This window comes from Balaenoptera ricei, chromosome 3, assembly GCF_028023285.1.
Source record: "Balaenoptera ricei isolate mBalRic1 chromosome 3, mBalRic1.hap2, whole genome shotgun sequence".
NCBI classification, from domain to species: Eukaryota; Metazoa; Chordata; class Mammalia; order Artiodactyla; family Balaenopteridae; genus Balaenoptera; species Balaenoptera ricei.
In genome coordinates, this window is record NC_082641.1 from 154,627,057 (window position 1) to 154,643,797 (window position 16,741).

At 39.2% G+C, this 16,741-nt stretch overlaps 1 protein-coding gene across 1 annotated transcript in view; it reads left to right on the top strand.

Annotated features, from left to right (window-relative positions):
* The window catches only part of LOC132363422 (ELKS/Rab6-interacting/CAST family member 1-like), a 120,209-nt gene that overhangs the window by 64,752 nt on the left and 38,716 nt on the right, over positions 1 to 16,741 (top strand). The window contains 1 exon segment of the mRNA XM_059919124.1: positions 9,165 to 9,332. Within this exon segment, the coding sequence (XP_059775107.1) occupies positions 9,165 to 9,332 (168 nt within the window).

Here is a 16,741-nt window from a genome sequence, read left to right on the forward strand (position 1 = left end):
TCCCACATGCCGCAGAGCAACTAAGCCCGTGCGCCACAACTACTGAGCCTGCGCTCTAGAGCCCGTGAGCCACAGTTACTGAGCCCATGTGCCACAACTACTGAAGCCTACGCGCCTAGAGCCCGTGCTCCGCAACAAGAGAATCCACCGCAATGAGAAGCCCGCGTACCGCAACTAAGAGTAGCCCCCGCTTGCCGCAACTAAAAAAAAGCCCACGCGCAACAACAAAGACCCAACACAGCCAAATAAATAAATACATAAATTAAAAAAAAAATTTATGAAATACAGGAAAAATGCAGAAAATAATATAGTAGACAGTACTCATATTTAACTTACATTTATGTGTGACCACATTAGGTGATCTTTAAAGGTCCTTTAAAAGAAAAGATTAAAACCAAAAAAGCTCATTCTAAACTAAATATTCAGTGAAAGCAGAAACTTTTGTTAGAATCTCAGGTTTTTAGAACTGGTTGGGGCTAGGAATAGGCTAGGAATAAATATTAGGAAGCTGTCATTATGGGGGTAGTGGCTAAAGCCTTAGGGATGAATTGGTTTCTCCAGAGGAAGGTTGTATCGAGTGAGATGTAAAGAGGGGGAAATGACAGCGGATCCAGTGAAGAAAACTGAAAAGGTGTGGTCAGAGAGTTAGAAAGGCAGTGAGTCATATAATTGCAAAAGAGGAATTATAGGAAACATGCCATTGTCACTGGCATGCAGTTACTAGTGCTAATGTGCTCTTAGGTAGATCTGTTTATTGATGTAAAACAAAAGAAGGTTAAGATGGGTTGAGATAATTAATACTTTTGTGGTCAGAAGTAAAAGGCCAAAACAGCAAGGTAGCCATTTTTCTGTTCATGTCCTTTGGTAGAGAAAGTCTTGTGGAGGAAAAACCTTCTGATTTTGTTGAAGTTGGCCTAACCTGTTTGCCACAGACCTTGATGCTTGGCAAGCTGGTTAGATGCTGTTCCTCCAGCTCAGTTGATGTGAATAAAAAAGGTCTTATTCCTCCTGCCAAGAATGGTGTTAGGGTGATGACTGTGTGTCCTGCTAGTCTGTGAGGGGTTTTCCTGAATATGTTTTTTGCGGTTTGCAAAATACGGACCTCACGCAAAATTATACTCTGAATTTAGTTCACACCAAACCAAAAGATCAGTGTAGAATTCAGAGCAATTAATCTAGTAGTAGCAAAGTGGTTTTTGTGGTTATTTTTATCTCAGCTCTCCAGACTAGCCCATTTAAATTCTGCATTGCATGAAAAAGCAGATCAAGAAAAAGTGTACACAGGTGATTTGAATTGAAAAGATCACTTAGTAATTAGACTATGGGCTTGGGTAGTTTCTGTGGCTAATATTTGTGACATGAAATATTTTTAATATCAAAACCTGCATTTCCCACTGCAGTAACACCAAAGGTTTGTATGTTTATAACAGGAGTTTTCATTCTTTACCTTTTTCAGTCACCAATTCTTGTGGGTCTCATACCTGACTGACATTCCCTCAAATCGGCATGCGGGTATTTATGAGTGGTTAGTGCAGGCCCATTTCCAGGTCATTTAGCAGAGTCAGGGATCTAACGTAAAAGTGCAGCTGGGGCATCTGGGTACTTTTGGTAAAGAAGCAGCAATATGAGTCCTCACAGTTATTATCCTGAGACATTGGTCCCATCAGAATGAGAAACACTTAGAAGTGATGAGGGACGTTTTCCTGCTGTATTCTGATTCCTGACCCACAGATGGAAAGCCTTTCATTTTTCTGAAATTAATGCTGAGAAGAACTGAGAGACAAGGCAGTTCAAGCTTATCTACAGGTTTAAATGTCTGGGCTTTTGACTTCTGCAATAAGAATTTAATAGTGTATTTCAAGGGTATTGGGTAAAATGTTTTTAAGGTGAGTTGCTTTGTTCTTTTGCTTGTGGTTATTGGGATATATAGAATACATATTAGAAGTGGAATATATAGTATACGGAATACAAACTAGAATGTAGGAATTAGGTAGAAATGACTTGGCATGAGATTTATTTATTTTTAGATTTCTGGCATGTGTACTTTCTAAGACTTTGACCTCTTTAACTGTGCAGCGGGTCAGAGGGTTCAAGGAGCTCCCTCTTGACTCGCCCTGGCTGATGGATGCCCTGTAATGGGTTCACTAATAGGAGCCACATCTGATGCTGTCAGATGGGACTAGTAGCCACGTAGGCCGGCTGGAGCTGAGCCTCAACAAACGCCAGGTGGATAAGGGTCAGTGAGTTCTTCTGGCATCTCGACAGCCTGGTCGTTGAATTTCCTATTCACAAGAATCTTCGCTCTGTGGTGGCAGTTCTTTTCTCCCTATTGAATAAATATTCAGTCTGTTCTGACATTTCCCTTCTGGACCTTTTTTCCTTCTTTGCATAGTGGAGTGTTTCTGATTTTAATAGGTAGATGAAGGAAAACTGGGGGTAACTTAAGGAATTTTGTCACCTTGCACTTTAGAAAGGGCCATTGGAGAACTCAGTGGTGATCATGTATTCCATCTTTGTTCTGCATTGGATTTTAATTCTTGCTCTGAGCTCTCTAGTGCTGAATTCAGGCACCAAAACTGGAAATTTGTAATGTAACATCTTTTGGATTCGCTGGGCTTGGCTTATTGTAGTTCTACTGTTTGTCAGTAAAGCACTTTTTTTTTTTTTTCTCACTGCTGAGTAATCTTTTCTTTTTCCTCATCTTTGAGGAAAAATTTAAGTAGATTGGCTATCTTTACACATGTCAAGTTTCCATTTCATATACTATTCATGGGAAGAACTCATTTAGATCTTCTTCAGTTGCTTTCATTAGCCGTTTGTAATTTTCAGCATACAGAGCCTATACATGTTTTGTTAGATTTAGACCTAGGTATTTAATTTTTTTGGAGTGATTGTAAATGGTCATACATTTTGAAACTTGAAGTTCAGTGTTGCGTCATATTTATTTTGACCAGTTCACAAAATATCAACATTTTAAAAAGCTAGTGTAGGGACTTCCCTGGTGGCGCAGTGGTTAAGAATCCGCCTGCCAATACAGGGGACACGGGTTCGATCCCTGGTCCAGGAAGATCCCACATGCCGTGGAGCAACAAAGTCTGTGCGCCACAACTGCTGAGCCTGCGCTCTAGAGCTCACGAGCCACAGCTACTGAGCCTGCGTGCCAAAACTGCTGAATCCCGTGCGCCTGGAGCCGATGCTCTGCCACAAGAGAAGCCACTACAATGAAAAGCCCACAAACTGCGATGAAGAGTAGCCCCTGCTCGCTGTAACTAGAGAAAGCCCGTGCACAGCAGCGAAGACCCAACACAGCCAAAAATAAAAATAAATAAAATAAAATAAATTTTAAAAAAAAGTTAGTATAAATATGCCTCTATTTTCCTTAGTAGTATGTGTACTAAGAACTATTTCAGGCACTTAAAATATAGGTAAAATACTAAAACATTTTAAAATGGTAAATGACGTGTAGGAGTTTTGAATTTTAAGGTAGTTGGCTTTACCAGTATTTCTTCTTTAGGATGTATCCTTTCTGGGTCTGTAAAAAAAAAAAAATCCTTCCATGCTGCCCTGTCTTAAAAGATACTTAAACAGTATCTTTCTTTCTAAAAGTTTTAAAGATTTGCTTTCTATATGTAAAGCTTTAATTCATCTAGAATTCATTTTTGTGTATGATATGAGTCAGGGTTCTTCCCACCTCCCTCAGTATGGGTAGCCAGTTGTCTAAAAACAGTTTATCAGATACTCTGTGCTTTCCTCACTGATTACAGTGTCACCTCTGTTTATATGTGTATGGGTCACTAAATGGTGTGAGTGTGTGTGTCTGGGCTTGCATTTCTGTGGCAAACGTCTGTTGGTTTATTCCTGTTCTAATACCATGCTTTCTAATTTTGCTTACTTAAAAAAATCAAATTTATTGTCATCAAATAAACTGCATATATTCAAAATGTACAGTTTGGTAAGTTTCGGCACATACACCTCTGAAACCAGTGGCACGGTCAAGATAAAGAACACCTGTCCCCAAGGTTTTCTTGTCCCTCTTTGTAACCCCTTTCTTCTGCCTCTCCCTGATATTCTTCTCTCCTCCCCACTTCCTCCCTCATATCCAGGCAACCCTCGGTCTGCTTTCTGTTACTGTAATTAGTTTGCATTTTCTAGAATTTTACATATATGAAATCTTACAGAATTAGTGGTTAAGAGCTTAGGATCTGAAGACAGACCATTTAATCTTAAATCCATGCTCCATCACTTCTTTTTAGCTTTGAGATCTTGGGTCTGCTTTCTTCTCAAACTACCAGTATTGCCGGTTACCATGGGAAATTGAAATTTTCCACAGGGAAAATACAAGGGAAGAAAATACGACGCTTGAGAATAGAATTCCGAGGACTTTTGATATACTGTGTATGTGCTTGGCAAGCATATACATGACCATGTGCAGGAAGGTTCAGAAGTCTGAGGGTAGAATGGAGAAAACTGTTTAATGCAGAAGTAAAGGTTTGTAAAAATAAACATGACTGGAAAAAAAAAGATGATGTGAGGCTGTATTTGAAATGATTGCTCAGGCTGGGAGAAAAACAAATAAAACCAGAATGGAGGTGAATAACAAAAAGTTAGGGATGATAGGTCAGAGGTTATACTATGGACAAAGAGTAGATTTAGTAGGCGTAGAAGAAAGGAAAGAACCGTGTTTCAGAAATAAGATTTTCAGAGTTTGAAAGTTCTTAGGTGGACCTTTCCAGAATGTAATAAGGTTTACCCTGTATCATTAATTAAAGTAGAATAGAGGAAAATTCCAGGTGCAAGAGTGTTTATTGAGGGGGCAGTGGAACTTGTGCTGACGAATTATAAATGGGACCTGAAAAGACGGCTTCCCCTATTTCTGGCTTGGTGAGACTGGTGGCATTGAAGTGGTTGAGAGAAATAGAGTTTAGCAGAGTGGAATGTTGTTTATTTACATGTTTTTCCTCTCCAGCGTGGTCCAGCATAATTTGTAAGTACATGATGGCTTATCTATATCAGTCTCAAATGAGACTGGTCTCCTAGGAAATTTTCCATAATACTTATTGAGCAGTAAGTGCCACTAAACATACAGTACTGGTTCTCAGATACCTTATTGTTTTGATATAATATAGTTTCAATATGTTACTGATGTAATAATATAGTTGTGATATAAGGTAATAATAATATTTCCTGATGTTTTGGTATTCTCTCTGTGAGTCATTACCCATATTACCTATTTTTTTAAAAAATTAGGTTTCTCATTGCAGTGGCTTCTCGTTGCAGAGCACGGGCTCTAGGCACACAGGCTTCAGTAGTTGTGGCACACGGGCTCAGTAGCTGTGGCTCGCGGACTCTAGAGCACAGGCTCAGTAGTTGTGGCGCACGGGCTTAGTGGCTCCGCGGCATGTGGGAATTTCCTGGACCAGGGCTCGAACCCGTGTCCCCTGCATCGGCAGGCGGATTCTTAACCACTGCGCCACCAGGGAAGTCCGACCTATTTTTTCTTTGTGGGTTATTCTACATTCAGACAGGGAAAATAATATAGGACAAGTTCAAGATTAAAGATGTTCTGTAGAAACATACTTGTTATCTTAGATGTGCACTGTCAGTGTGTAGCCACCAGCCACATGTGGCTGTTGAGCACTTGAAACATGGCAAGTCCAAATTGAGATGTGACATACGTGTCAATTACAATATGCATTGGGCTTTGAAGACTTAGTACAAAACAGAAACGTAAAATAGCTTGTTAATAGTTTTTTTATATAGACTACAGGTTTGAAATGACAATAATGTGTATATATATTAGATTAAATAAAATATATTATTAAAATTAATTTTACCTGTTCCTTTATCACTTTTTAATGTGGCTGCTAGAAAATTAAAAATTTCAGAAGTGGCTTGCATGTGTGACTCGTGTTACATTTTTGTTGAACAGAAAGAAACCCACCTCCCTGTTTTTCTGTAATCAAATGTGTAACTATTTGCTGAATTATAAATCCTTAGTGGGAAAGCAAAAAAACAAAAGAATTTGGTGTGTGAGTATGTTTAATGAAATTTGCTGTGAATAGATTTTAAAATAAGTACAAAATGCCAATGGCATTCTTCATAGAACTAGAATAATTCTAAAGTTTGTATGGAAACAGAAAAGACCCTAAATTGCCAAAACAGTCTTGAGAAAGAAGAACAAAGCTGGAGGTATCATGCTCCCTGATTTCAAACTATATTATAAAGCTACAGTATTCAAAACAGTGTGGTACTGGCACAAAAATGGATACATGGATCAATGGCACATAATAGAGAGCCCAGAAATGCATCCACATTTATATGGACAATTAATCTATGACAAAGGGCCAAGAACATACAGTGGGGGAAAGACAGCTTCTTCAACAAACGGTGTTGGGAAAACTGGGCAGCTACATGAAAAATAATGAAACTGGACTGCTCTCTCACACCATGCACAAAAACAAGTTCAAAATGGATTAAAAGGACGTCCTTAGTGGCACAGTGGTTAAGAATCCTCCTGCCAATGCAGGGGACACAGGTTTGAGCCCTGGTCCAGGAAGATCCACATGCCACGAAGCAACTAAGCCTGTGTGCCACAACTACTGAGCCTGCGCTCTAGAGCCCACGTGCCACAACTGCTGAAGCCCGTGTGCCTAGGGCGCGTGCTCCACAACAAGAGAAGCTGCCACAATGAGAAGCCCGCGCACCACAACAAAGAGTAGCCCCCGCTCGCCGCAACTAGAGAAAGCCCGCGTGCAGCAACAAAGACCCAACGCAGTCAAAAATAAATAATTTAAGAAAATAACCAAAAAACCAAAATGGATTAAAGACTTAAATGTGAGACCTGAAACCATAAAACTTCTAGAAGAAAACATAGGCAGTACCCTCTTCAATATCGGTCTTAGTAATTTTTTTTGGATATGTCTCCTCAGGCAAGGGAAACAGGCAAAACTAAACAAGTGGGACCACATCAAACTACATAGTTTTTGCACAGCAAAGGAAACTATTAACAAAACAAAAAGACCACCTACTGAATTGGAGAAGATATTTGCAGATAATGTATTCAATAAGGGGTCCAAAATATACAAAGAACTCATACAATTCAACATCAAAAAAAAAAAAAACTTGATTAAAAAATGGGCAGAGGATCTGAGTAGACATTTTTCCAAAGAAGACATACAGATGGCCACCAGGCACGTGAAAAGATGCTCAACATCACTAATCATCAGGGAAATGCAAATCAAAACTACAATGAGATATCACCTCACACCTGTCAGAGTGGCTATTATCCAAAAGCCAGCAAATAACAAGTGCTGGTGAGTCTGTGGTCTGTGGAGAAAAGGGAATCCTTGTGCACTGTTGGTAGGAATGTAAGTTGGTGCAGCCACTATGGAAAACAGTATGGAGATTCCTCAAAAAATTAAAAGTAGAACTGCTGTATGATCCAGCAGTTCACTCTGGGGTATTTATCTGAAGAAAACAAAAACACTAATTATAAGAGACACATACACCCCTATGTTCATTACAGCATTAATGAACCAAGATATGGAAGCAACCTAAGTGTCCATCAGTGGATGAATGGATAAAGAAGATGTTGTCTGTGTATGTGTATATTATTATTCAGCCATGAGAAAGAAGGAAATCCTACTGTTTGTGACAACATGGATGGGCCTTGAGGACATTATGCTAATAAGTGAAGTAAGCCAGACAGAGAAAGCCAAATACTGTGTGATTTCGCGTCTATGTGGGATCTTAAAAAGCCAATGAACAAACATAGCAAAACTGAAACAGAATTATAGATATAGAGAACAAACAGGTAGTTGCCAGAGGAGAGGAGGATGGGGAGAGGAAAGAAATAGGTGAGGGAGATTAAGAGGGACAAACTTCCAGTTACAAAAGTAAATGAGTCAAGGGGATGAAATGTACAGTGTGGGGAATACAGTCAGTAACTATGGAATATTATTGTGTGGTGACGTATTGTAATAGACTTTTTGAAATGTATAGTAAAATCAACTTACACTGCTGTGTTTCAGGAAGTAACGTAGGGCTGTAGTTCAGTTATACTTGAAAAACAAACAGAACAAGAGACCAGATATGTGGTTACCAGAGGTGAGGAATCAGGGGAGGGGAGATTGGATGAAGACAGTCAAAAGGTACAAACGTCCAGATATCAGGTAAATAAGTACTGGGGTGCGGTGCACAACAGGATAAAGATAATCAGCACGGCTGTGTGTTGTATGTGAAAGTCCTTAAGGGAGAAAATCCTAAGAGTTCTCGTCATGAGGAAAAGGTTGTTTTCTATTTCTTTAATTTTGTATCTGTATGAGACAATGGATGTTCATAAAACTTACTGTGATAATCACTTCATGACGGATGGAAGTCAAATAATTATGCTGTACACTTTCAACTTACACAGTGCCGTATGTCAGTTGTATCTCAAAACTGGAAGAAAACATAAGTACTTATATTAGATTTCTAATTATTTTAAAGTTATATCTAATGGGTGGTATGAAACTTTGGTGATAAAGGTACCTGGATACCAAGCTTTAGCTGACTAGTCTTGAGATCTGAAAGTAGACCTTGCTTTGCCTTACAGATCTCTAAGTGCATTATGGGATTGTCAGCTGCAGCTAGATTGTATTCTCTGATACAGCAAGTGTCATGTTTGGTGACGCTTACGGTTTCCTTTCTACTTTTAGATTTTCTAAAGCAGTGTAGCATCACTTGGGAACTTGTTAGAAATATTGATTCTTGAGCCCCAACCCTGCCAAATTAGAAACTGGTGGCTTGGCCTGGCATTCTGTTTAAATCCTCCAAATGATTCTAAATTTGAGAAACGTAATAGATTATACCACTTTTATAGAAGTAGCAAAGCTCAACTCAACCCCTTTATATAAATTCTCCAATTTTGTCCCCTTTATTCAGATCTGTTTATTTTGATTACACCGTAATTTAACGGATGTAAATGTTATTTTATCGTGGAAGTGCTCACAAAATTTTAGGGTTTCATTTCTAAATAGTCACAGTTGTATTTAGAGTGGTATTTTATTTGATTCTAATGAAAGTTTACTCTAAAAGTATCATTTAGGCAACTGTACACATCTATTTGGAAGGAATTACGTTCCTTTCTTTTCAGTTAATCATTTGTAAAAATGTTATATTCTTAGGTGGATGCTCTGCGGTTGCGTTTGGAAGAGAAGGAAACCATGCTGAATAAGAAGACAAAACAAATCCAGGACATGGCTGAGGAGAAGGGGACACAAGCTGGAGAGATCCATGACCTCAAGGACATGCTGGATGTGAAGGAGCGGAAAGTTAATGTCCTTCAGAAGAAGGTGAGGTGCAGGTGTTCTGAGCCCAGGGTCCCGCATCAGACCCACGTCCTCATTCCTGCCACTGAGTTGTACCTAAGTGCTATCAGAGTTTCTCTCTCATTCCTCTGTTTATATTTTTGCAGGTCGTAATTGAAACCATTGCTGCAGGAGGTAGATTGTGAAAACTGTTCTGTATATTCAGTTTTTAAACTTTCGAAGTAAACACTGTTTGGTATCTTCAGTAGTATTTTCCATGCTACTGTCTCTGAAAAGTGCCTTGTAAATTGCCAGAGTATTTGCATTGGCATTCTTCTACCTCTCCTAATCTTCTGTCTTGTATGGCAACTGTAGGGCCATGAATTAGTGTAGTACGTGGGCCGGGATTCTTGCAAGACTGCAATTTTGAATAGAAACACGTGCTACTGTAATGACATCTAATCTACATATGTCAAGGAAAGGAAGACTTTCTTTCCTATTTTACCTTAATCATAACTGGAAAGAGGCTAACACTGTAATAAATAAGGGAAGTACCAATAATTGTCTTCCCCTCCCCCTTTTAGCTAAATTAAAGGGTACCTTTGAGATAATAGTTACAGTAGACACTGGTATTTATTGTTCTTCTCCACTGAGGGGATAGATCAGAAATATTTGACATTGTCCCAGTTTATTTTTAACCTCTAACAATAGCCCAGGAATAAAACTCTCTTCACTAAACCTCAAATTCAGCTTTTCTTTTGTGTACAGAGGACCATGTTCAATATTTGTCCTCTGTTAATTTGGTTTTCATTTGCTTTCAATGAGTAAACATAAAAATTTGATCACTCTAGATGGGTGACTGTAGTATCTTGTTAGTGGATGCTACTTTGCTTTACATTTTTATACATATGTTCTTCTCACCTTACCCCCAACTGCTCACTTCCCCTTACCCGTTTCTTGTATACGCTTCCAGGCACAGTTTACATATACACAGGCAAATACGTATTCTCTTTTTTTCTGTTTACCTCTTTGTGTGTTCTTCCATAAACATTTTATGCATAATCCATATAAAGCAAAAATGTTTCTCTAAACACAAATGTTACCATTCCTTTATTTCCCTTTCCTTTCCTTTCCTTTCCTTTTTTCCCATTAATATATTTTGAAACTTCTTCCGGGGCTTCTTCATTGTTACCAACAGCACCTGTGTGGATGTGCTACGGTTTATTACAAGGTTTCCACTGATGGACAGTCTGCTTAAAGTTTCTGCTGTTATGTAAAATGATGCTGCATTTTAAAAATGTGCATATTTAGTTTATTCATATGTGAAGTATATTTCTAGGTAAATTACTTAAAGTAGAATTGCTGGGTGAAAGGATATGCATTTGTAATGTTGGTGGATTTTGCCAAGTCACAAGTACATTGGTTAGAACCCAAAGGTTGTTTCAAACTAATGCACGTCTTATTTTTAACTAGATAAACATTAAAAAAAGTTTTTAATAACTGTGAACAGGGGTTTGAAGTTAGAAATAATGCCTCATTATCCTGGAATAATCATAGTTTGTAAAAATAGAGTGGCAGCACTTACGTTAGCCACTTTATATCTGTAATGTTGTTTAATCCTTGCAACTTTTTGGGCGTGGAGTTTAGATCTTGATTGCTCTGTTATAATCAGTGGCTAAATTTTTAGGCCATGACACATAATAAGAAATATATGTTACATTCATCTGTGTCAACGTATAGTATACATGCTTAGAGGTACAGCTAAAACAAAATTTTCACAAAATATACTCTGAACTATCTTCTCCCATTTCTTAAAGGAAATAGAAAAATGTTAGTCCCAATCCATTAAGTTATTTCAGTACTCACTAATAAAACACTTTTATACCTTGGTATCCATTCTCCCATGCTCCCCTTTCCCGCCCCCAAAACAAAAACAAGCCCCAAACCAACAAAGTCCGAGACATATTACATCATAAGGGAGGTTCAAATTTGTACAAATTTGTTTAGCTAAAAAAGTGGTAGCTTCAGGTTTTGTCACAAGGTTGGTCTTATTCCAAAATGCAGCTTTTCCCATGACAACAACTTTCCTGTTGGGAGAATTAGTAGTATGTGTTCAAGCTTTTTGACACTACAGGACATCATACAAATATGACGTGTATTATGCTTTGTCTAGTCTCTTTGCCTTTCGCCGTGGAGGGCCAGTGGAGTAGGCTCTAGAGGGCCGGTAATTGTGCTCTTTTTAGTACACTAGCTGCCTCACTAATTTGTCATGTTATAGACTTTGATTTGTCTTAAAACAGTTATCAAATAGGTAGCACAGGTACTTTCAAAACTGGTTTAGATTATTATTGCTTCTTTTAAGATAATGCCTCTATACCTGTCATTTTCAGTGCTTAGAGCCTTCAGTGCTTTCTGCCTACTTATTTTGTTGTAGAAGTTGCTGTACTAACATCATTAGACTCAACGTTCGTGATGTGTTTCCTGGACCATTGTTTGCTGATAAAATAGAAATAGCTTTAATTTTTGGATCCGCATAAAATAAACCAGAAAACACAGTAAGTTTAGAGGCAGTTAAAGGTTCTCAAGAGAGCTATAGTTATTTTTATTATGGCTTTCCTTTCTTGAGGTGCAAACATCCCCTTGCTCCAGGATTCTATGAGCAGGCTTGATTTTCAGGTGGTTGACAGAGGGGAGCTGGCTGAGTGCGAGACTGGGGGTTGAGGGAGCAGAGTGAACTCTGATGAGCTGGGCTGTGGTGATATGGTGGCTTCCGGAGGCCGTGTGAAAGGTGATGAGCCGCACGGACAGGATGTAGAAGGCACCATCTGTGGAGTAGATCATGTAGGAGATCTGGGAGAAGAGCGACAGGATGGAGATGAAATGGCCCAGACAGTGGTGACTGTGGAGGCCGCATATCTGGCATTTATTGTACTACAGGATGTTGGTGATGGCCAGTACACGTCCACAGCAGTGATGCAGAGATGCACACAGCACGTGATTCCAGAAGACAGCCAGATGTCACATAGGATTTGGCCAAAGTTCCAGGTGTGGGTGATGGTATATGTGATGCAGATGGCTATGACCAAGATGAAAGCCAAGAGATTGGTCTTGGCCAGGGAGCCAGTGAGATAGTTGGCTGGCGTGTGGAGCTTCCTGGTAGGGAAGACGGTGAGAAGCACAAAGGCTTTGGTGAAGACTTTGGTCCATGTGGTGATGGAAAGGACCTCAGCAAGAGAGATCTTGAGTTCCTGGAAGGTCCCAGATCCCAAGCCTCTGGGGCTTCTGCAGCATTCAGGATCTGTTAGAGGCCCCCAGGAAGAGGCCTTCTGCCGACGGGTTTGGAGGGGGCATTCTAGGTGGCTCTCTCCATACTCATAGCTCCTTCTTCCACAGTTGTCTTCCCCACAGAACAAGGGCGTCCTTCCATTTCACACTGGAGGGCGACACTTATCACATGAACAGACACAGTGAAAAGACCCCAGGTCTTACTTGTATTAAGAACAGAGGTGACTCAGCTGTAATCAAAGATTGTTCTAACTCAGACGAATCCCAAGGTTTCTCACTCTTCTGGAACTCTGGTAGACACATGCTGAATTTGTTAGATAATCATCAGGTTACCCACCAGTGTGGACAGAGCTCTGCAGGTCTTGCTTTTGGCCTTTGGGCTCTTTCCAAAGGCTTGAGGCTCTTACTGTTTGGTGATGTATTCAGAATTTCCCCCACTCTTTTCTATTTTGAGAAGACTCTGGATTTCAGGTTGTCTCCTGGGAACTTTTAAAGCTAGAGCACCAGCCGATTAAGAGAAGCAGTTCAGTCAACAGCCCACAGTTTTCCCAGATTAATCTTGACACATAATGAGGTACTTGTTTTGGTTCCTTTTCCACTGATCATTTCTGAGCCGGGAGAGAGAAATGTTCCAGTTCCCAAGACTTGGAGAATGCGTGAGTGCGGAGAACACAAACAAATGGCTCGTTGTGAGCTCCCCAAGAGGACCACGGGGTCAGCAGCCCCTCCCTGGCCACACGAGTGCTGTGTTTGCTGTGGTGCGGCCCTTCCCCCTTCCTCCTTGCTTGTCACCTGGTTTTGTCCCACCTTAACTACAACCCCCAGCCGAGCACCTTCCGCTGGGCTCTTCCCTTCCCTATGCCTTTGAGATACCCCCTATTGCCTTCTTGTTGTTGTTGTTAAATTAACAGACTTTATTTTTAGGGCATTTTCCCATTTACTCCCTGCCCACAGTTTCCCGTTATTAACATCTTGCATTGGTGTGGTACATGTGTTAAAATTGATGAACCGATATTGGTACATTATTATTAACTAAAGCCTGTAGCTTACAGTAGGTTTCACTCTTTGTCTTGTACAGTTCTGTGGGTTTTGCTGAATGTATAATGACATGAATCCACCATTACAGCATCATACAGAGTATCTTCACTGCCCTAAAGATCTCTGTGTTCTACCTATTCATTGCTCTCCCAGCTCGCTACCACGGATGTTTTTACTGTTTACAGTTTTGCCTTTTCCAGAATGTCATGTATTTGGAATCATACAGTATGCACCCTTTCCAGGACTTGTTTCTTTTACTTACTATATGCATTTAAAATTCCTCCATTTCATTTCATGGCTTAATAACTCACTTCTTTTTGTCGCTGAATAATATTCTTCTGTCTGATGTACTATAGTTTGTTTATGTAATTACCTGAAGAAGGACATCTTCGTTGCTTCCAATTTTTATCAATTATGAATAAAGCTGCTATAAACATTCCCATACAGGTTTTTGTGTGGGCATAAGTTTTTAACTCATTTGGGTAAATACCTAGGAGCATGATGGCTGGATATATGGTTAGACTATGTTTAGCTTGTAGAAACTTCCCCTATATTGCTTTTTGTTTGTTCGTTTGTTTTTGACTGCGTCAGGTCTTAGTTGCAGCATATGGGATCTTTCGTTGCAGCGCACAAGCTTTTCGTTGCGGCGCGCGGGCTTCTCTCTAGTTGTGGCACATGGGTTTTCTCTCTCTAGTTGTGGCGCATGGGCTCCAGAGCGCATGGGCTCTGTAGTTGCAGCACATGGGCTCTCTAGTTGAGGCACGTGGGCTTTAGTTGCCCCACGGCATGTGGGATCTTATTCCCCCGACCAGGGATCGAACCCATGTCCCCTGCACTGGAAGGCGGATTCTTAACCAGTGGACCACCGGGGAAGTCCCTATATTGCTTTTTAATTGGGAACTTTGAAACACATGAGCTTTGCAAAACGTGTTATACACTTGAGTATTCTTTTTTTTTCTTGGTCAATGTGTATTAATGTTTTGGCTTGCTGTAAATCCCTGGGTTATTCCCACTGTAGGTTGTTGCTGTAACTTTGCTACTCACTTCTAGTGTGCCCACAATTATTTTTTTAATAGAAAAAATAATTCTGAAGTATACTTTGGGGGAGAGTGTTGTACAATCATTGTCAAAGTTTAGCCTCTGAAACTTTTTTTGTCTAATTTTTATGCAGAATGTAGAATCACTAGTATATTTGAAATATATTTGTTTTGAAATATTTGAAATATTGAGTAAATGTACTCAACTGTTTTAAAATCTAGATTTTAATGCACTAAGAAGGGGGTCAAAGGGTGCAAACTTGCAGTTATAAAATAATTAAGTCCTGGTGATGTTATGTATGGCATGGTGACTAAATATAGTTAACAGTACTGTACTGCATGTTTGAAAGTTGCTAAGAGAGTAGATCTTAGAAGTTCTCATCACAGGAAAAGAAATTTCATAACTATATATGGTAACAGATGTTAACTAGACTTACTTGTGGTGATATTTTGCAGTATAAACAAATACTGAATCATTATGTTGTACACCTGAAACTACACAGTGTTACATGTCAGTTATACCTCAAGTAAAGAAAAGACACTAAGAAATGACAATGTGGATTAAAAAATTAGCTAGTTTTAAATTATGAAAGTAATATATGTTCAAGGTAAAAAAAAATTCAAAAGTACAAAAACATATGAAATGAACTTATCTTTTCTCATCCTTTGACCCTCTCAGTGCAGCTCCTTAGAGATGTAACTTGTTAATAATTATTTGTATACTCTTCTATAAAATATCTATGCATATATAGGCATACGTATGTTACACACCATTTTTAAAAAAAGACAAGTGGGATCATACTTTTTTATTCGTTTAAAAATAAACGTATTTTTGTGTCTTTTTATATGTAGCTTTATCTCATTGTTTTTAATGTCTGCTTGGTTTTCGGTGTCTTACTTGCACCATAATTAACTGATGTCCTATAGCTGTATAAGTAGATATTTATAGGGTTTTTTCTTGTTTATATATTTGATATAGTAGCATAACAATTAACGACTAAACATACCTCATTCATGAATTGATATTGTATGCATCTAAAAAAACTGATGGATGCCCAGTTCTCTAAAAAGCTTGTGCTTTTATATATTAAGATGAGTTTCTGCACAGCTTCATCAGACATTTGTTGCCAAACCTTTAAAAATTTCCAGTGACCTGGTAGATAATTTAAAAATACCTTCTTTCTTCCTTCCTTCCTTCCTTCCTTCCTCCCTCCCTCCCTCCCTCCTTCCCTCCCTCCCTCCCTTTCTTCCTCTCTCTCCGTGCCCCCATTTATTTATTTATTTATTTATTTATTTATTTATTTATGTATTTATTTATGGCTGCGTTGGGTCTTTGTTGCTGTGCGTGGGTTTTCTGTAGTTGCAGCGAGCAGGGGCTACTCTTCGTTGCGGTGCACAGGCTTCTCATTGCAGTGGCTTCTCTTGTTGCGGAGCACAGGCTCTAGGCGCACAGGCTCAGTAGTTGTGGCTTGCGGGCTCTAGAGCGCAGGCTCAGTCGTTGTGGCACACAGGCTTAGTTGCTCCGCGGCATGTGGGATCTTCCCGGAACAGGGCTCGAACCCGTGTCCCCTGCATTGGCAGGTGGATTCTTAACCACTGCGCCACCAGGGAAGTTCCAAAAATATCTACTTTCTTGCTTAATATTTATTTAAATTTGAGTGCATGTTAAGCATTTTTTCATAGGGTTTTCTTCGTTTTGAAGCTACATATTCATGTCGTTTCTACATTTTTCTATTAGATGGTTTTTTTTTTTCCCTTATTGATTTATAGGGGTTCCCTAGTAAGTGAATTGGCCTCTTTCCTCATGTTTTACAAATATATTTTCTTGTTTGTCATTTTCTTTTTTACTTCCTTTATGGTATTTGTTTTAGAATTTATGTGTCAAATTTAGTTGTCCTTTCCTCTGTGTCCTCTCAATTTTCAGTCATGCTCAGAAAGTCCTTATGCCCACCACGGTTATTAAGTAATTCACGCATGCTTTCTTCTGGTACATTTAAAGTTTCTTTTTTCTTTATACCTGAAAATTGTTTTATAAAATTTATATATTGGCTTTAATGATTCAGCTTTTTCTTCTTCTATGTGGCCAGTCATCAT